Genomic DNA, 20,486 nt, shown 5'->3' with positions numbered 1-20,486 from the left:
CCTGGATATAGCCACAATATTGTGATCACTGCATCCAATGGGTACAGATACAGCTCTAGAACAAAGTTCTCCAGCATTAGTACAAATGTGATCGATACATGTGGATGGTTTTGTTCCTGTAGTGTTTGCTAACTCCCTGGTAGGTTGATTAATAACCTGAACCAGATTACAGGCACTGCTTATAGTAAGAAGCTTCCTCAAGAGAGGACAGCTTGATGAAAACAAGTCAATATTCAGTTCCCCAAGAAAGTAGACCTCTCTGTTTACATCACATACACACTGTCAAGCATTTCACACATATTATTTAGATACTGATTGTTAGCACTTGGTGGCCTATATCAACACCTCAAAAGAAAAGGCTTTAGATGTGCCAAGTGAACCTGCAACCACAACACTTCAATAACACTTGACATAATAATATCTTCTCTAAGCATTACAGGGATATGGCTCTGAATATATAAAGCAACACCTCCCCCATAAGCGTTTCTGTGTCTTCTATAGATGTTATATCCTTGTATTGCTACTGATGTATCATCAAATGAATTATCTAAGCGAGTTTCAGAAAAGGCTAATATATGAACGTTAGCAAGTTATTGATTTCATGAACCTTATTTCTTAGGCTACATATATTAATATGGGCTATTTTCAGCCATTTCCTGGGTAGCTTATCAGAGGTAGACATAATACTGAAAAGAGAAAAAAAAAGCTAGAGAAAAAAACATACATTCTGCAGTCCATTAATCAATTGGTGTGCGTGTGCTGCAGGGTTGAAGCTACGAACCCATAGGCTTGGCTCTCTCATCCCTTCCAGGCTTCTGCGAGGGAGGGTGGACAATGAGCCTGTCATAGCGGATGTAAGCAATGTCCCCACCCCCTCTGGCAGCTTTCACGGCTGGGATCAGTTCTGTCCTACTCCGGCGCATAGCTTCAGGATAGTCCTCGTTGGGGAAGATATACGTTCCTCTCAAGTTCTTGGCTCTTTCCAGAACAGCTACCTTGTCCTTGAACCTCAGGAACTTGACCACTATCAGCCTGGGCCTATCACCTGGGCCGGTGGTGGGTTTTCCAGTCCTGTGAACACGCGCCACCTCAATCTTCCTGTAGTCTATCTTCAATTTCTCAGAGATAATTTCCCTCACTTTGTCCCCAGACTCCATCCAGGTCTCAGGTGAAGATTCTGCAATTCCATCCACTAGATGGTTGTCAAACCATACCATCCAACGGGGCTATTCATTTGGGTGAGGTTTTTTCTCGCCTGAGTAGCCTCGTTTCACTGCCCAAAATTAAATTAAACCATCTAGTGTTAAGCAAAATAACAACACAATGTCAAATACAGGTAGCCTAGTCAAATAATTAACCTCCAATCACATTAACCGTTACTCTCTCGCAGGAAACCTTCACTCTTGCTCAGACATTTAGAAACTAAACATGAGAATTTGAAAAATAGGGCACCAGAGTTTTTGGAGCGAGAGTAAAGAGGACTTTCGAGTGGTAAGACATGTATTAAGGCAACAGATACCATTAATAAGAAGGGGTAGAAGCACCTTATATGGTGAGCTACCGAGTGGTTAGGACAGGCAAGCCCCAGACTATTGTGGAGGACTTATTTATTTCTGCTGCTGCTGTGGATATGGCTGGGAAAATACTGGGAGAAAAAACCCAAAAACTATACAGACAATGCCTTCATCAAACAACACTGTTTCATGATGCATCAGTGACATGGCAGGAGATGTTTGGAAACAATTACTGCTTCGCATACAAGCCAGTGAATTCTATGTGTTACAGCTGGATGAGTCAACAGACCTGACGGGACTGGCACAGATCCTGGTAAATGTCCGTTAGTTTATGGGGGGTCAATTAAGGAAGACATCCTCTTCTGCAAAACACTGGAAACCAGGACAACAGGAGAGGATATTTTTAAAGTACTGGACAGCTTTGTGACATCAAATCGACTTTGGTGGTCAAGATGTGTTGGTATCTGTACTAATGGCGCAAAAGCCATGACAGGGAGACATAGTGGAGTGGTAACGCACGTGCAAGCAGTTGCTCCCGACGTCACTTGGGTACACTGCAGCATCCACTGAGAGCCTCTTGCTGCCAAGGGAATGCCTGACAGCTTGAAATAATTTGTGGACACTACAGAGAAAATGGTTCACTTTGTTAAAGCAAGGCCCCTGAACTCTTGTGTATTTTTTGCATTATGCAATGATATGGGCAGCGACCATGTAACGCTTTTACAACATACAGAACTGCGCTGGTTATCAAGGGGCAAAGTATTGACACGTTTTTTTTTTCAATTGAGAGACGAGCTTAAAGTTTTCTTTATTGACCATAATTTTAACTTGTCTGACCGCTTGCATGAGGATGAGTTTCTCATACGACTGGCCTATCTGGGTGTTTTTTCTCACATGAATGATCTGATTCTAGGATTACAGGGACTCTCTGCAACTATATTCAATGTGCGGGACAAAATTGAGGTTATGATTAAGAAGTTGGAGCTCTTCTTTGTCTGCATTAACAAGGACAACACACAGGTCTTTCCATCATTGTATGATTTGTATGATTTTTGTGTGCAAATAAACTCAAGCTTACGGACAACGTCAAATGTGATATAGCGAAGCACCTGAGTGAGCTGGGTGTGTAATTACGCAGTTACTTTTACGAAACGGACGACACAAACAACTGGATCCGTTATCCCTTTCATCCCCTGCCTCAAGCCCACTTACCGATATCTGAACAAGAGAGCCTCATCGAAATTGCAACAAGCGATTCTATGAAAATTGAATTGAATCAGAAGCCACTGTCAGATTTCTGGATAGGGCTGCGCTCAGAGTAACCTGACTTGGCAAATCGAGCTGATAAGACACAGATGCCATTTGCAACCACGTACCTATGTGAGAGTGGATTCACGGCCCTCACTAGCATGAAAATGAAATACAGGCACAAACTGGGTGGAAAATGATTTAAGACAGACTCTCTCCAATACAGCCCAACATTGCAGAGTTATATGCATCCTTTCAAGCATACCCTTCTCATTGACCTGTGGTGAGTTATTCACAATTTTTGTTGAACAAATAAGGTTTTATATGTAAGATGGCAAAAAAAAATTGTGAATTATATTATTATTTGTGCCCTGGTCCTATAAAAGCTCTTTGTCACTTCCCACTCACTCATTCTTATGTTTAATAAATGCAGGCCTATAGTAATGGCAAAAAAAACAACATTTGAGAGTGTGCCGACCCTGGTGCTAGAGGGGGTATGCAGCTGGAGGTTGAATGATTGAAGGGGTACGGGCCTATAAAAAGTTTGGGAACCACTGCCCTAAAGGATATTCCAGGAAACGTTTATTTGTAGAGTGTATAAAATAGTGATATACCATTTTGTCAACATGAGAGGAGGATGGCATTGGCGTTTCTCTACAAGTAGGTTGAGTAAACGTGTTTTTCTGCTTTCACAAAGGCGCACACACACACACACACACACACAGAAATCAGAGCCTTCACCCAGTGATTTTACCCACGCACCGCTACTGAATATAACAGACGCAGAGAAAACATGTTGTCAAGCAAAAACAAGTTTATTATTTATTTCTGTCTTCAAATATGTACAATCTTTGTGAGCGAGATGAGCGCTACTGATCAGTGTGTCAGGAAAGTGCAGGGAGAGTATAAGCTAGGCAAAAGCAATCGTACAGAGAGCAGAGCTTCTACTGCAAGCGTCACAGATCAGAGTTCAGAGAAAGCCTTGCTGTGTATAGTGAGCGCATGATGAGTCCTGTCAATAGCTACATAGGCCAGGTGCTGTTTACAGAGAACAGAAGTCTCGCTTTGCATGGGATGGAGATTGGATTCAGAGCAGAACATTCTGCACTATTCGTCTACAAAAGTTCAATTCAAACTGAACTGACTGAACGACTGTACAGTTAGGAAACGCTTCAAACCATAACAAGTAAAGGATTTATTTGCAAGAATTGCCAACTGGTTGGCAAAGGAAGATATTGGCTGAATGGGTGTAGTAGTGACAGACACTATTTATCTCACATTCCGGGTATGGAGCCTTTGCTGGGATTGTTTGAGTCATGTGATTTCTGATCTTTGTTGATAGATATTATTGTACAAGATGATGTGTGTTATACTGGATTTAAATGATTGCGTCATACAACCCAAAACCAAAATGAAAGAAGTATTGATTGATATACACTGGGCTGGTCTTGTGATTCTGACCATCTCAGAAGACTAAAGTGGAAGAACTGTGCAGTTAGAAGACATAGCCCCTTCTCTGTCATCAACACACAGCACTACATTAGTCACTGTATAACTGTATACTTATTATCCTTATGATACAGATTATGACTGATCTTACGTCAATGATCAAACTCCTTATTGAACATTATGACTTTTTTTAACCAACAACCTCCACAGATACCGTATGAAATGCACATTTTATCCGTTGGTTACTACATGGGCTTTAGACGAGTCAACTTGTTTAGGTCATGCGATAAATTACAAATCCTTATATATCATACCGGCCTCTAACGTTCATATATGTCATACGGTACTGTGCATGAACAAAACCCATACTTGTGTCATTCCACGAATAGAGTGCCTTGTCGGTGGTGTAATAATACAAATACACATTTATTTCCGTCATAAAGAGTAACTGTTAAACTATATAAAAACATGTTTTCCCATCTCAGAAAAAAATGGCTGTAAAATGCCAATTAAAGTAACAGCATTGACGATTACATCTTACTTAAGCCATAACTTAGGGGGTATGGAACAGAGAGGCGCGATTCAATGCAAGATTAACCAAACATGCAAACTTGTTAAAAAATGTGTCGCCTATCTGTCTAGGGGTAACGAGGTTGACGTGTTATGATCGAATCGCTCAGTTTTCCACCACGAAACACTGGAAATGGACAAAAAGAGGGGCCCCAGCTCACCTGCTTTTACACTATGCTTTGACTATTAGATGTTACATTTTTCTTTGTAAAGGAGAGTTCAGTTCATGTCACAGGGCTGACCTTAAACCTGAGGGACCCATTGGTACTTGGTCAAGGCAGGAAAATAACTACGTCTTTACAACGATGGTGAAAACTTTGGGAATGTTTGTGGTGAAGCGGGTTCAAATTGTCAAACATGATGTGGGACATGCCAAAATGGGAATTTACTTTCATGAAAACACGCTACTATTGGACTTATGTGAACCGACTGTTAAATTGAGTGCTTAGCTCGGTAAGAGCGGAGAAGTATGTGAACTAACGGTTAAATGACGTATTTTATAAAAATGTACACACGCACACAACGTCACAAGGCCATGAAAGGCACTATTCGTGGAATGACTCACTTAATACTGAAACCGCACGGGTGAATGATTCAAACCTACAATAAGGCATACTGTAGGAATGTCCATACTGATAAACCCTTCAGTTCTACTCATACTGTACAGTACAGTACGAAATATCCACTGTTTTGTGACGGCCAAGTAACACTAGCTCTCACCCAGAGAATGCCCCTAACTCTTGCACTTATCCCATGCAAGCTTTAGTGTGTGTTCATGCAGGCCGTGGTCAGTGGAGCAAAATCGTATATAGCTACTGCTTTGTAGAAGCCTCTGGACAAAGAGGCCAACACATAGCTTCAGTGCACTGTGTGAATCTTACAGTAGTACATTAGATAATGTCCCATCTGTTACTATAATATTCACAAAACAACCAATACCATGGTCATACTCCCAACATTCTAAATTGGCAACCTGAATATAACCAACCTGTTTTTTTCCTAAATATAACATTCACACAAATATACCTAGTACCTTTAAAGACAAAACCACACACATAATATGACCCCATTATCCTAACTTATCTCAAATGGCCTCATGCTTGTCTCCAGAATTAACTGAAACTACTGTTCAAGGCACTCTTGCAGGATATTTCTCCTGAAGGTTAAGTTCAAGTTCTTCCACATTTCCTAGGACTATTTCAAGCACTAGCGTTGTAAGAGTTTCATTGAAAATGAAGGAAGTATATTACAACATAAATGTCAGAGTAATAAAGCAGGCGGTCCTGGTAACCAGGGTGACACGGCTGGTAACCAGGGAAACCAACAGTGTGACCAGGCTGTTAACCAGGGTGACACAGCTGGTGACCTGGGTAACAAGGCTCATAACCAGGGAGACCAGGCTGGTAACCAGGTAGACGAGGCTTCACAGTGACGGCAAGATGGTGAATGGCTCTCGTCTGGGTTAGGATAGAGCCCTACTGTACATATGGATAACATGTTGGACACACACTGTCTCACAAAAACACACACACATACACACATATGGGTGATAAACACACAAACATAAACAGTTTATGTACAAAGACTTACAGTAGGAATGAATGATATAGGAATAGATCATTTAAATACACAGAAAGCTTATATGCACAAATAAATGAATGGATTATGCAAATATAATGAATGTATTACACACCTTAAATACAGTACAACACATTCACACAGGTGATAAAACATACATATGTCCCTTATGTACATACATATGAGGTATGTAAATTGAGGTTGATAATGTCACACACATTGACAACAACATATATGGGCTATATATACAAATGCTTACTATATACATACATGCTGGTTAAATATATACAGTTTACATACTGTGCGTAGAGTAGACCACAGCTCTAACTACATATGACTTATTTTTTGGTAACATAGTTGGAAGACATGAAGCTACAGGGGTTAGAGGATTAGAGGGTCCTGGTTTTGGGGTCGGGGGGCTCGTAGGGTGGAGCAGGGGCGGAAGTGGGGGTGCCCCAGGCTGGGGGCATGATAGGGAAAGCAAACACCCCTGAACCCAAGGAGGACAGCAGCTCAGGCCACTGGCTTACACAGAAGGGTGAGAGGGGCGAAGGTGGCAGCCCCCCAAACAGGTCTGGGGCTGGATGGGCCACCATATAGCTAGGATGGAACCCTGCTTGTCCCAGGGAGCTGGTCCTCATCACTGACCCCTGGGCCTGGCTGTCAATCATCGGCCATGACAGGGAGAGTTGGGGGCCTTCAAAGCCAGGGGCTGTCCTGGCAGGTGTCTGAGGAGAAAGATATATAGGTGAGCTTTCAGTCACCACAGGCTTTCATCTTAACTATTCCAGACTATTCCAGCTTCAAATAGTAATTGTTTTCTTTCAAATTAATTCAACCTGTGATTAAGTCTGTCTGGAGTGCCAGCTGGTAGGTTTTGCACTTTGGGACTAGTCCATTGTTTCTATTCTGGGTGGGAAATGAACACCCACTAGCTGTCAAATGCAGGGAAATTTTGCCAATGGCAGGTTAGAATGCCTATTTCACCAGCCATATTGGCAGGTTGTCACACAGAGCATTTGACAACAGTTTTTTCAATGAAAAGTCAAATTGACCCGAAAGGCTACTAAAGTGTGGCTTTGTCATCATGTTCATGGCTAGTTACAGTATTTTGTTAACACGCTATGTTGTTTTTCAATATTGGTTTGAGTTTTCTGCAACTGTCTACTGCTAGCAATAAGATAGTCCAAATGGCTGAAAAAATTGCAACATTTGCTTGGAGCTAACTCTGCAAATAGCCCTACTGGGTGATTTACTGGGTGATTTGAAAAGTCATAGTCAATTGATATAATAATTTAATAATACTCTTAGCAGAAATGTTTATCTTTAATTTAAAATCTGTAGAAACTTTGAGAATAGAACGTTTCAGAAATTTTGTGAAACATCACAGCACAGTTCAAAAATATATGGCAGCTAGAAATCAAAACTGGATGGTCTTCAGAGATAGATGGGAGGGGTTGAGGGTAACTGAAGGATGGCACTAAAAACAAACAAAAGATAACTAATGTAAAATATACTGTCCGTAAAATGTATAGTATGTATAAGCTGGAAGTAGAAGCATAACTACTGTTGTCCATTAGTTTACTCCAATTAGGGGAGGGATGATAGGGTTAGGGGGAAATAATTTATCATTTGGTACTACATCATTCCATATGTGTTATTTCATAGTTTTGATGTCTTCACTTTTATTCTACAATGTAGAAAATAGTACAAATAAAGAAAAACCTTTTAATGAGTAGGTGTTCTAAAACTTTTGACCGGTAGAGTAGCTATGTGTGTTGAAAACATTTCATCACAGGTAAGACATATAACTTGTTTAGTATAGTTCATCTGTAAGTCCACTCACTACTTGTAGCTGTATAGTCAGTTTGTTTGAAGTTGCTCTTGGCTAACATAATGTTCCGGTCGTTAGCTAGCTAGCATTGACGTGGCTGCTAGCACCTTCATGAAAAGGGACATTTTATTTACCTTTATTTAACTAGGCAAGTCAGTTAAGAACAAATTCGGGGGAAGCTCTTCAATATTACATAGTAGTATGTAGTAAGATTTCTCAGGAGCAGGCAATGTTGAAAATTAATCTTTAGACATGTTGTACTTTTCTTAAATGTAGTTTTGTAAATGACTAAAACAAGCAGACAACAAGAAAATTGTCTTTGAAAAAAAGTAAAGTTTCTGCTGTGAGTCAATGGGGTAACCTAAGTAACCACATGTTTTCCCCACAGGCGGGCAGGGCCAGGATGTTCTATATAATACCAAATGGGACCAGGGTTGCCAGGTCCAGCTAAAATTTAGAGCCCAATGACCTCTGAAAACTTGCCCACAAGGCCTGAAAACTATCCCAACATGTTTTTACCGCAGCATTTATCCAATAACCCCTTTTCCCATAACATTATCGAGAGAAAAGATAAATTGCCCTTATTAATCTCTCCAGATCATTTTCTATCAATGGATGTCAATTTAACTTGTTTTGACTGCTATGATTAAACAATAAGGAAATATATATATTTTTAAAGACAAATGCCATGGTGGCAGCGGTTCAATATAGGAGTAGCGCAAAAATGCGCCACCTGCAACCAATACATGTTTTTGTCAATGTAACCCAATTTGACTGCAAACCCACAAAAACTGCAACCCTGACTGGGACTAGACAGAGATTCTCATCTCTGACAAACATTGTGTGGCCGTTACTATGGTAACAGCCCGCCCCTTAACTTCTTATGGCTGGGGGGCAGTATTGAGTAGCTTGGATGAATAAGTTGCCCAAAGTAAACAGCCTGCTCCTCAGTCTCAGTTGCTAATATATGCATATTGTTATTAGGATTGGATATAAACACTCTAAAGCTTCCAAAACTGTCAAAATATTGTCTGTGAGTATAACGGAACTTATAATACAGGAGAAACCCCGAGGAAAATCAAACCAGGAAGTGGCTTCTATTTTGAAAACTTCATGTTCCATAGCCTGCCTTTGCTCCATTTAAATTTCCATAAAATTTAAATTCAACCAGATTCCTTTTCCTATCGCTTCCTCAAGGTGTCAACAGTCTTCAGACATAGTTTCAGGCTTTTATTTTGAAAAATGAGTGAGAAAGATAACATTGCGTCATTGTATGGCCGGGTGCCAGCAGCGTTTTGTATGCGCAACAAAGTTTGGGCAGCCATTGCCTTTCCCTCTCCTACTGAAAAAGACAGTTGCGGTTGATATATTATCAATTATATATTTTAAAAACAACCTGAGGATTGATTATAAAAAATGTTTGGCATGTTTCTGTGGACATTACGGATGCTATTTGGAATTTGTCTGCATTGTCGTGACCGCTCTTTCCTGTGGATTTCTGAACATAACGCGCCAAACAAACTGAGGTATTTTGGATATAAAAATAATCTTTATGGAACAAAAGGAACATTTATTGTGTAACTGGGAGTCTTGTGAGTGACAACATCCAAAGATCATCAAAGGTAAACGATTAATTTGATTGCTTTTCTGATTTTCGTGACCAAGCTACTTGATGCTAGGTGTTCATAATGTTTTGTCGAGCGATCGATAAATGTACACAAAAGCTTGGATTGCTTTCGCTGTAAAGCATATTTTCAAAATCTGAAATGACAGGTGGATTAACAAAAGGCTAAACTGTGTTTTGCTATATCTCACTTGTGATTTCATGAATATAAATATTTGTAGTAATATTATTTGAATGTGGCGCTATGCAATTCAACGGTTGTTGATGAAAATTATCCCGTTAACGGGATTGCCGCCATAAAAAGTTTTTAAAGGGGCAGATAACACATTTTTTTGTCTCACTGAGTGTGTTCGTAAATTCACACTATCTACTCCGATTTCAGAGCACTCCCTTCTGAGTGTGCCAGAGTGCAGAATAACTGATGAATATACGAACGAGCAACACCCGTTGACGAGCAACACCGCTGTCTGTAAACAGCAAAAAAAAAAAATGTAGTTGTTGCCAGCAGCACAGTTACAGTCACCAACGCTCTAGGTAACATGAAAACAGCCTAACCAGCTCTGCTGGGGTGAGTAAAATGGTCAGAGTGAGGTGTTCTCTTATTTGTGTCTAGAAGTAGCTAGCAAGCTAGCCAACTTTAGCCAGTTAGCTTGGGTGCTTGACTCATGTTGTGAGGTCAGAACACTCAGATCAACACTACTCCTCCTCGGGCCAGAGTGTCCAGTGTGCGCTCTGAACGCGAGAGCGAAACGCCACGGCCGGCCCTCTCATTAGGCAGGATTAGGTAGCCGCCCATAGTGGTAGATTGAGGAAGGCGGCATTTTCTGAGCTAAAGTTACCAAGGCACACCTCCAACAATAACACATAAAACCTCACATAATTCTGCCCAAAAACAATGACAATTTCTCCCAAACCAGTGGCATTTCACAACACCCTCAATAACATCTGCTAAACATGTGTGTGACCAATAAATGTTGATTTGATTTGATTTGATTTGAATATGGGCTCTTTAGGTGAGCGCTGACTACACCCTTTGATAAGCAGTGCCCACTTTGTCAAAGGCAGGGGCGCAAAATATTTGACTTGTCCATTCCCAGGGTGCTGTTGGAGAGAAGCATCTCTGCAGCGCTCCACCAAAGTTCGGGTCAAAAATAATCTAACGTCAAACATGTAGAAGATATAGGATATGGTAGAAAGACTATGTGGTCTTTTCTGTAGCCTTCAGGCTGGAGATAGAATGTATTACAATGTAATGAGAAGGACACTTTTTACATCATGAAGGTTTCTCCAAACAAATAGCCTAACCTGAATGGCGCTCAATCAAATAGAAAATATGCTGTCATGTCAACAAAGAATATGTCCTAAAAACAGGACAAGTCAAAGTAAAATGGACAATATGGAATGGTCCAGGAGTTGCATTGTCATGATCAGTGGTTTCAAGTTTGTATCCATACATTTTTTGACAAGCTGATCATATTTAAAAAGAAAATACTTCTGCATTTCCCGCTATGTAAACACATTGCAAATAGGCTCACGATAACTGCTGATCAAGTTGGGTAGCTGATATTCAGAGCTTAAATAGCCAAACTGATTAGTCACAGGAATCAAGACGAACTAAGTCAATGCAATGGCATGTTAGGCTACACCCCAGTAAGCATGAGCTGACGTCTTTTGGACATCTTTTTTTGGTCCTGTCCGGAAGTAGAGTTTTGGTGTTTTACAAATGGTAAGCTTACCACATAGATGGGCACTCATAAAATTCCATTTCAAACAGCACTGTAGGCTACACCTCAGTAAGCATGGACTGACGCTGACGCTTTTGGACTTTTGGTCTTTTTTTGGTGCAGATCCAGACAGGCCTTGATTTCCACATCCACGGACATTGGTTTCTGGTCCAGACCAAATCTGAACCAATCACAGACATCTATGTTTGGTTCAGATTTTGTCTGGTCTGGACCAGCCTTGATTTGACCCAAACATAGACATCTATAAATGACTTATTTTCAATTTTCATTCAGAACCACAAATGTGCATGTTTTCAACATCTGGAAAATACATTTTCACCTTTCATTCAGAACCTAAATTGAACCTAATGTCACGACTTCCGCCGAAGTTGGCTCCCCTGCCTGTTCGGGTGGTGCTAGGCGGTCGTCGTCACCGTCCTACTAGCCACTACCGATCCCTTTTTCGTTTGTCTGTTGGTTTTGTCTTATTAGTTTCACCTGTGTATTTTAGTTTAATTAGCGTCCTTATATATAGTAGGTTGTCGCGCCCTTGTTTTGTGCGGGATTGTTTTTGTTACTCTGTTGTATGGTGGTTTTCGTGTGGTTATTCTCTGGATTATTTTGGTCCTGTGTTTGGGCTGGTCTATTGTATGCGCCCTGTGAGTTGGCGTGACCGTTTTTGTGCGCCGGAGAATAAATTGACAATCTACTGAACCCTGCTCTCTGCACCTGATTCCACCCACCACTCCTAGTAAATCGTGACACCTAACTTCAACATCTGGAAAATACATATTTTAAACGTATCTTCAACATAATTTTGCTTACTGGGACTATACTAGTTCTGTGGGGGGAGGGGCGATATTTTTTGGCGTGCCTATGGCGGCAGAACAGCAAAGACCGGCCCTACGAAACGCATTATTTACTAAAGGGACAATCTGACCAAACTCTGAATTTACGAATGCCCAGAGCACACCCCTAATGACTCAAATATTTGGGGGTACATTGTGCTTAACTGAGTATTGAAGACTCAAAACAACTTTTATTCATAAACTCTTATTAATTCTTATCACTAAAACACCCAAATTATTATATTGTGCTCCTACACCTATTTGTGTGCTTCTAAATTTCAATTTATGTACCCCGTGTAACAAATGTCAGTTTAGAGCTCTGGACTATAATTATGCAATATGGACCGAGGGGGTGTGGTATATTGGCCATTTACCACAAACCCCTGAGGTGCCTTATTGCTATTATAAACTGGTTACCAACGTAATTAGAGCAGTAAAAATACATGTTTTGTCGTACTTGTGGTATACAGTCTGAAATACCAATGCTGCCAGCCAATCAGAATTCAGGGCTCGAACCACCCAGTTTATAATAATCAATAAAATACACTGCATGACTCAGCATTGTGTGGTAGGGAAGGCACTTTGTTGATGCTTAATACTCAGTTATAGAACTGTTAATCTGTTTTTACTATTTTATCTAAATTATTCATTTTAACATACTGTACATTGGATAAAAGATTCAGGTCACACACATTTCATTAAATTGAGCAATATACCACATTACTTATTACTAGTAATATATTTCTTGGTCAAATAAATAATCAGTTATTAGTGATTTTTTTGCATAAGAAAAGGAAACTTTTTTGGGGTGTAAGTAAAGGAAAATATTTTGGCTTTTGAAAGATCTGATTGGCTGGTAGATTTTTTTGATCTACCTACCACAGTGGCTGGTGGACCAAAAAGTAAATTTCCCACCCTGGTTCTATTGTGCCAGAAATGATCAATCAAGTGCAGAAAAATCAATATATAATTTTAAAGAAAACAAACACTAGTTGAACTAGCTACACCCCTACTAATAAATAATGCATAGTACATAAACAGTTAAACACAGATACATACCGTATCCAACAACTACTCACATCTGGAGCGCTGGCCAGTCTGGCTCTGGTTCGGGGCCCCATGGGGTCGTCGTTCCAACGCGGCTGCCCACTGAGGCTGAGGGAACTGGGCCGCGGCCGCCAGGAGACAGCCAGAGCCTCCATGGCCCAGTCATCCACCAGTCTGTGGAGGTCGTCTGTGAAGGACCCTGCATAGGAGCCTATGTAGGCGCCATGGTAAGTGCCAGTGAAGGTGCCTGTCTTGTTGTTGCTGTTGTTGGCCTGGGCTTGGGCCAACCCTGCTATTGGCTGGTGGGGAGGAGGGGTGGAGCTGGCTGTCTGTTGCTGGGACGGCTGGTTGGATGCACCTGAGCCTGATCCAGTCCCTGGGAGATGGACATACTGTTCAGACCCTGCCTCAAGTTCCAAACAGAGTATGTGAGCGGAGCGGAGCTGGAGCAGAGCGAGGAGTGCCCAATTTGACTGGAGTGCTGAGCGAGATTCCCAAAGGCTGGAGCCTCGGCCTTCTCACCTGCTCCAATTTCGCTCCAGTACCACTCACTTCAGGAGCTCAGGAAATGCCCGGCCCAGCATGCATTTGTAGGCTACTTGTGTGCTGCTACTGCCCCTTGCTTTAGCTACTGTCATGGAGTTGGCTGAATATTTTCATAAAGAAACCAAGAGCAACAGAGGGAATGCAGTGATGTAGTGTCCACAGCTAAATAATCATTGTGGAATCTGAATAGACACCGATCCCAAAAGCATGATGGTATACTTACTACATGCACATGCTAACAGAAAGGAATGAGGTGGGTAAGGAAGCTAAGTGTGTCATTGTAGCAAATGATTTATAAACAAAAAAATGTGATCTCTTAAATGTTATATTATCTATACAATGGGTTCTAATAGATTTTTGCCCAATAGGCCTGACATATTACATTACCCGTTCAAGAAGCTTTCTGTTTTAATAGGGTTATTTTGCCTAAAAACCTTTAGACCTACCTATAGAAAAATAAAAACTCTGCATCCCTGCCTAGCAAGAGTAGCCTGAGGGGTGTTTATTCTCCACTGCTGACCTGCTCTCCAGGCACCATCGCATGAGCCTGGAGCCAGACTCTGGCTTCATGTTTCTAAAAAATGAATTCAAAGGCACTGTAGACCGAGCCTAATAAGGCATTTTTAGTTTCATTTGTATCTAATTCTAAGTCAGCCTATATGGGAAATTAATTGACTAAAATGATTTAATACAACAAAATGTTGTTTAAACGCTGAGCGCTATAGTGTTCCTGCCAAGCCTAGTGTGTTGCACTTGCAAATGCTTCACAATGTATTTCTTTGTAAGGTATGGCCTTGAAATAATTGAAATAAATGGCTAATAATATAGCCTAAATAATACAATACTTGTCTGACTCCTGACCTATTTAGAGTGTGTATATGCCGTTTAATACGACATGTAGCCTATTTCAAATGATTAGCGCTTCTTACAGTCACCTTTTCATGTTGTTTATTCAAATAATTTTCAATCAAATCATATGGTTTGGTTTCAGTACTTCAAAACCAAATGGTCCAGGTAGTGACAGAAATAGATGGTTGTTGGTTCAATGGTGATTTTAATGAATGGAGCGAATTTGGAACAACTGTTTGTTTTTTTCCTGTGAGGAAGGAGTGTTTTTTTTAACGAACTGGTTGGAAGTGGTTGGAAAGGACGTGGAGCGTGAGGAACGACTGGGATTTCCGACCGCTGAACTCCGCTTACATACTCTGGTCCCAACTAGCTCTGTTGCTGAAACGTGTTATCTATGTAAATGTAGTTCAAATGAACCCTCTCAGGCCCCTCTTGTTTATAAAATGCATTCTAATCTAATGAAATGTACTTCTACTCTTACTCATGAGAGGAGCTTTTGGGGAAAGAAAACAAGGTACATGAGTAGATACAATAATAAAATCAATGAATTCATGAATAGAGAAATACAATAAATAGTTTGGGATTCTCCAAATGGCTAATGTCTTTTCTGCAAATTATACTTACCCCTACCACGCTCTTTACCAAGGCAGAGACGTTTCAGAGTTGACCCTAGGAGATAAACAGAGTTAGGACTCCAAGCCACACGGAAAACATAAACACACATAGACGTACGTCTAAAAACATACAGTCACACTGCTACAAAGATCTGCTCAAAAGCCAGATGCAGCATCATCACACACATAACACCGTGGGAAAGCACGGTTCAGACAACTATCTGAATACAGATGGACAGGCCAATCATGCAGTCCCTCTAGAAGTGAGCCACAGAACTGTGAGAGGTCTGAGAGAGAGAGAGAGGTCTGAGAGAGAGAGAGAGAGAGAGAGTCTGAGAGAGAGAGAGTCTGAGAGAGAGAGGTCTGAGAGAGAGAGGGAGAGAGAGATCTGAGAGAGAGAGGTCTGAAAGAGAGAGAAAGAGAGTTCTGAGAGAGAGAGAGAGTCTGAGAGAGAGAGGTCTGAGAGAGAGAGGTCAGAGAGAGAGGGTCTGAGAGAGAGGGAGAGATCTGAGAGAGAGAGGTCTGAGAGAGAGAGAAAGAGAGAGTTCTGAGAGAGAGAGTTCTGAGAGAGAGGTCTGAGAGAGAGAGAGGTCTGAGAGAGAGGGAGAGGTCTGAGAGAGAGAGGTCTGAGAGAGAGAGAGAGAGAGAGAGAGAGAGAGAGATCTGAGAGAGAGAGAGAGGTCTGAGAGAGAGAGTCTGAGAGAGAGGTCTGAGGTCTGAGAGAGAGGGAGAGAGAGAGAGAGAGAGAGAGAGAGAGAGACAGAGAGAGCGAGAGAGAGAGCTCGTAACCAACAGGGCGCAAAATAACAGTGGCTGTGTGTAGCCATGCAGACAGGGTCCACTAGGCAGGACTGCAGGGGCAGAGAGGCAGAGTTACACAGACAGACAGACAGGAGCAGAAAGTGAGAGTGAGCTGAGTACACAGTACTGCTGCAGTGCATTACTACTATTACTACTGCATCCACTACTCATCAGCCAAGCACAACAGACAGAGAGAGACATTTCACTGTAGTTCAGAGAATCAGAGAGACACAGGGGAGAGGATGGGATGGAGGAAGGAAAAAGAGGGGGAGAAAAAAAATAAAAGAGCTACAGGATGAGGATATCCGGACATAGTTTAAAAATGGTCAGTACTTCAACGGCCACAGACGTCGTTTTTTGATCCGGCCCAGAACCAGTCTGGATTTCAACATCCATAGACGTTGATTTTTAGTACCAAATCTGAACCAATCATAGATGTATATGTTTCACAAGTTTGGACTGCACATTAGAGTCCGGAACGACCGGAGCTCATTTGAATAATGCCCAGTTGTGTGTTCATTTTTACATTTAGTTCATTGAGCAGACACTATTATCCAGAGCAACTTACAGTCAGTGTATTCAACTAAGGTCGACAAACATATCACAGTCATAGCAAGTAAAGAGTTTCTGTAACGGTTACTGATAATGTTGTTGTGGTTGAAGTGTTTCTTTCTGTTGGTTGTCAGAAAACATGATCACTTCCAGTTCAGAAGCTTTTGAAAAGGTGACAGATGGGAGTAATAATACATATTCTATACTGAAATCTTCATTTTGCTCCATTTTCCTGTAATCTGATATATTTAAATGTTTAATGAAGAAAGAATTATACGTTCAATTATGTAGGGTTGAAATATGACCATAGAAACAATAACACCAAAAATATGTATTTTTTATGTCTGGATAAATGTATTTTCAACATCCGGGAAAATACGTATTTTCAACTTTTGTTCAGAACAGAAAATGAACGTAATCTCAACATCATCTTTACATCTTTTCAAAGTAATTCGGCTCACTGGGTAAAGAGGAGGAGAGGCGAGGAGGCGAGAAGAAGAGGAAGACATGAAAAGAGGAGAATGGAGGGGAGGAAGGAGAGCAGTGGAGGAGGACAAGAAGCAGAGTGAGTGGGGAGTGGTGGAGCAATGGAGGAGAGGAGGAGATACAAACAGATAGACAGAGACACAGGCCCACTGAGGAATCTAGCGCGTGGTTTGCTACTGGTTTTATAGGTCACTCTCTCAGGTGGTGGAGGGTAAGCAGGCCAGCCTGTGGAGAGGAGGAGGAGAGGAAAGGAGGAGAGGAGACACAGAACATCAGGGTAAGAAGAGCACACAGCTCTGACCAGAACCCGCTTGAGAAATGAACAGCAACCTCTGTCAGAACCATTAGTTAAAGGCTACAGATGCCCGATGAAGGTAACTTTGTGTTCCATCATATAAAACATATTGTCTAAGGCATCCAATTGCAGCACTTCCTCTAAACATGAGTATGACCCACAATAATGATCTGTATCTGTTGCTTGTCATTTGGGTGAAACGAATGTAATAAAGTAATAAAACAGACAGTTAGGGTTGCAAAATCCCAATTACATTCCCCAAATTCTCAGGTTTTCCAGAAATCCAAGTTGGAATATTCACAGAATTAGGAGGGAATAAAGCAGGAAATCTGATATCCTCAACCCAGGATTTCTGGAAAACCTGGCAATTTTTTGGAAAGTTACCGGAATTTGGAAACTCTGATAGTGTCTCCTTTTGCATGTTGGGACATGTAGTTTGTGGGTCACCTTGGCTTGGTGGAGTCTGTGGACCTGTCCCCTCTCCGTGTAGTCCAGCTCCAGCGTAAATGTTGTCTGAGGAGAGGGAACCCTTGAGGGAGCAGGGCTGCTGGGTCTGGACGGGCTCAGAGGTGGAGGTAGCCAGGTGACTGGTACCTGAATGGGCTCGGCTGTCTGACTGAACTGGAGCTTTTGCTGGAGACCCGTTCAGACTCACTGTAGGCTCACCTACACAGACCAATATACAGTTGAAGTCGGAAGTTTACATACACTTAGGTTGGAGTCATTAAAACTCGTTTTTCAACCACTCCACAAAGTTCTTGCTAACAAACTACAGTTTTGGCAAGTCGGATAGGACATCTACTTTGTGCATGACACAAGCATTTTTCCCAACAATTGTTTACAGACAGATTATTTCAGATTGTATCACAATTCCAGTGGGTCAGAAGTTTACATACACTAAGTTGACTGTGCCTTTAAACAGTTTGGAAAATTTCAGAAAATGATGCCATGGCTTTAGAAGCTTCTGATAGGCTAATTGACATAATTTGAGTCTATTGGAGGTGTACCTGTGGATGTATTTCAAGGACTACCTTCAAACTCAGTGCTTCTATGCTTGACATCATGGGAAAATCAAAAGAAATCAGCCACAACCTCAGAAAAAAAAGATTGTAGACCTCCACATGTCTGGTTCATCCTTAGGAGGAATTTCCAAATGCCTGAATGTACCATGTTCATCTGTACAAACAAGAGTACGCAAGTATAAACACCATGGGACCATGCAGCCGTCATACGCTCAGGAAGAAGACGCATTCTGTCTCCTAGAGATGAACATACTTTGGTGCGAAAAGTGCAAATCAATCCCAGAACAACAGCAAAGGACCTTGTGAAGATGCTGGAAGAAACAGGTACAAAAGTATCTATATCCACAGTAAAACGAGTCCTATATCGATATAACCTGAAAGGTCGCTCAGCAATGAAGAAGCCAGTGCTCCAAAACCACCATAAAAAACAGACTACAGTTTGCAACTACACATGGGGACAAAGATCATACTTTTTGGAGAAATGTCCTCTGGTCTGATGAAACAAAAATATAACTGTTTCCCCATAACAGCCGTTATGTTTGGAGGAAAAAGGGGGAGGCTTGCAAGCCGAAGAACACAATCCAAACCGTGAAGCACGGGGGTGGCAGCATCATGTTGTGGGGGTGCTTTGCTGCAGGAGGGACTGGTGCACTTCACAAAATAGATGGCATCATGATGGAGAAAAATTATGTGGATATATTGAAGCAACATCTCAAGACATCAGTCAGGAAGTTAAAGCTTGGTCGCAAATGGGTCTTCCAAATGGACAATGACCCCAAGTATACTTCCAAAGTTGTGGCAAAATGGCTAAAGGACAACAAAGTCAATGTGTTGGAGTGGCCATTACAAAGCCCTGACCTCAATCCTATAGAAAAATTGTGGGCAGAACTGAAAAAGAGTGTGCGAGCAAGGAGGCCTACAAACTTGACTCAGTTACACCAGCTCTGTCAAGAGGAATGGGCCAAAATTCCCCCAACTTATTGTGGAAAGCTTGTGGAAGGCTACCCGAACCGTTTGACCCAAGTTAAACAATGTAAAGGTAATGCTACCAAGTAATCATTGAGTGTATGTAAACTTCTGACCCACTGGGAATGTGATGAAAGAAATAAACGCTGAAACAAATCATTCTCTTTACTATTATTCTGACATTTCACATTCTTACAATAAAGTGGTGATCCTAACTGACCCTAAAACAGGGAATCTTTGCTGGGATTAAACGTCAGGAATTGTGAAAAACTGAGTTCAAATGTATTTGGCTAAGATGTATGTAAACTTCCGATTTCAACTGTAAATATTACACACAGAAACCTGGACAGATAGACAAAGTGCATAACAAATGGCACCCTGTTCCCTATTTAGGTCAATTATTTTGACCACGGCCCATATATTATAATTTAAACCTGATACTATATACACATGATGAGAGTTACCTTGCCTCAGACCTGAGGACCTGCCCAGGCTTTAGTGGGCTGATGCAATCTTAAGTTGCACAGACAAGCTGGGTTCAATCCCAGGTGTATCTCTCAGTTCAACACCATCAGTGGAGTGACTGGTTTCAGTGCCCTCATACTCACTGGTTTTGCTAGAATCACTGGTTTTGGTGGTAACGTTCCTCAGCTGTTGTACCAGAGGACTGAGGAGTTTGCCAGCCTTCAGTTTGTGCTTGTGCTTGCTCTTCCGCTTGGGGGGAGCTGTGTGGTAGAAACCTAGGGGGGGTGGAGTGGCTTTACCCAGCCTTCGGTACAGCAACTCTATTTCCCCTCTCTGGTGGGCCTGCAGCTCCGAAATCTCCTTCAAATGCCTGGGTGGTGGGAAGGGGGAGGAGAGATAGGTTTAGAAAAAGGTTAAGGTGCCTGATTCCTCCAGATAATGGTCTTCTAGACCA

General features: G+C 41.6%; 2 protein-coding genes across 16 annotated transcripts in view; one reads left to right on the top strand and one right to left on the bottom strand.

The window, feature by feature from the left end:
- The window catches only part of LOC112244872 (nuclear pore complex protein DDB_G0274915), a 710,200-nt gene that overhangs the window by 197,436 nt on the left and 492,278 nt on the right, over window positions 1-20,486 (top strand). The gene's annotated exons all lie outside the window — the stretch shown is intronic.
- The window catches only part of wnk2 (WNK lysine deficient protein kinase 2), a 67,252-nt gene continuing 50,322 nt past the window's right edge, over window positions 3,557-20,486 (bottom strand). For 2 of the 5 annotated variants that reach the window (XM_024412585.2, XM_024412589.2), the window contains 6 exons: window positions 20,176-20,402; window positions 18,027-18,245; window positions 17,411-17,509; window positions 15,456-15,500; window positions 13,469-13,812; window positions 3,557-7,087 (listed from right to left, as the gene is read on the bottom strand). In XM_024412585.2, the coding sequence (XP_024268353.1) occupies window positions 6,749-7,087; window positions 13,469-13,812; window positions 15,456-15,500; window positions 17,411-17,509; window positions 18,027-18,245; window positions 20,176-20,402 (1,273 nt within the window). In that variant the 3' untranslated portion in view covers window positions 3,557-6,748. Of the gene's footprint in view, window positions 7,088-13,448; window positions 13,813-15,455; window positions 15,501-17,410; window positions 17,510-18,026; window positions 18,246-20,175; window positions 20,403-20,486 lie in introns of all 5 variants that reach the window. The other 3 variants (XM_024412586.2, XM_024412588.2, XM_024412587.2) reach the window with 3 other exon arrangements.

Source organism: Oncorhynchus tshawytscha, linkage group LG02 (assembly GCF_018296145.1).
Source record: "Oncorhynchus tshawytscha isolate Ot180627B linkage group LG02, Otsh_v2.0, whole genome shotgun sequence".
In the NCBI taxonomy this organism is placed as follows: domain Eukaryota; kingdom Metazoa; phylum Chordata; class Actinopteri; order Salmoniformes; family Salmonidae; genus Oncorhynchus; species Oncorhynchus tshawytscha.
The sequence above is the reverse complement of the archived record's forward strand: the minus strand, read 5'-3'. Positions and strand labels throughout refer to the sequence as shown.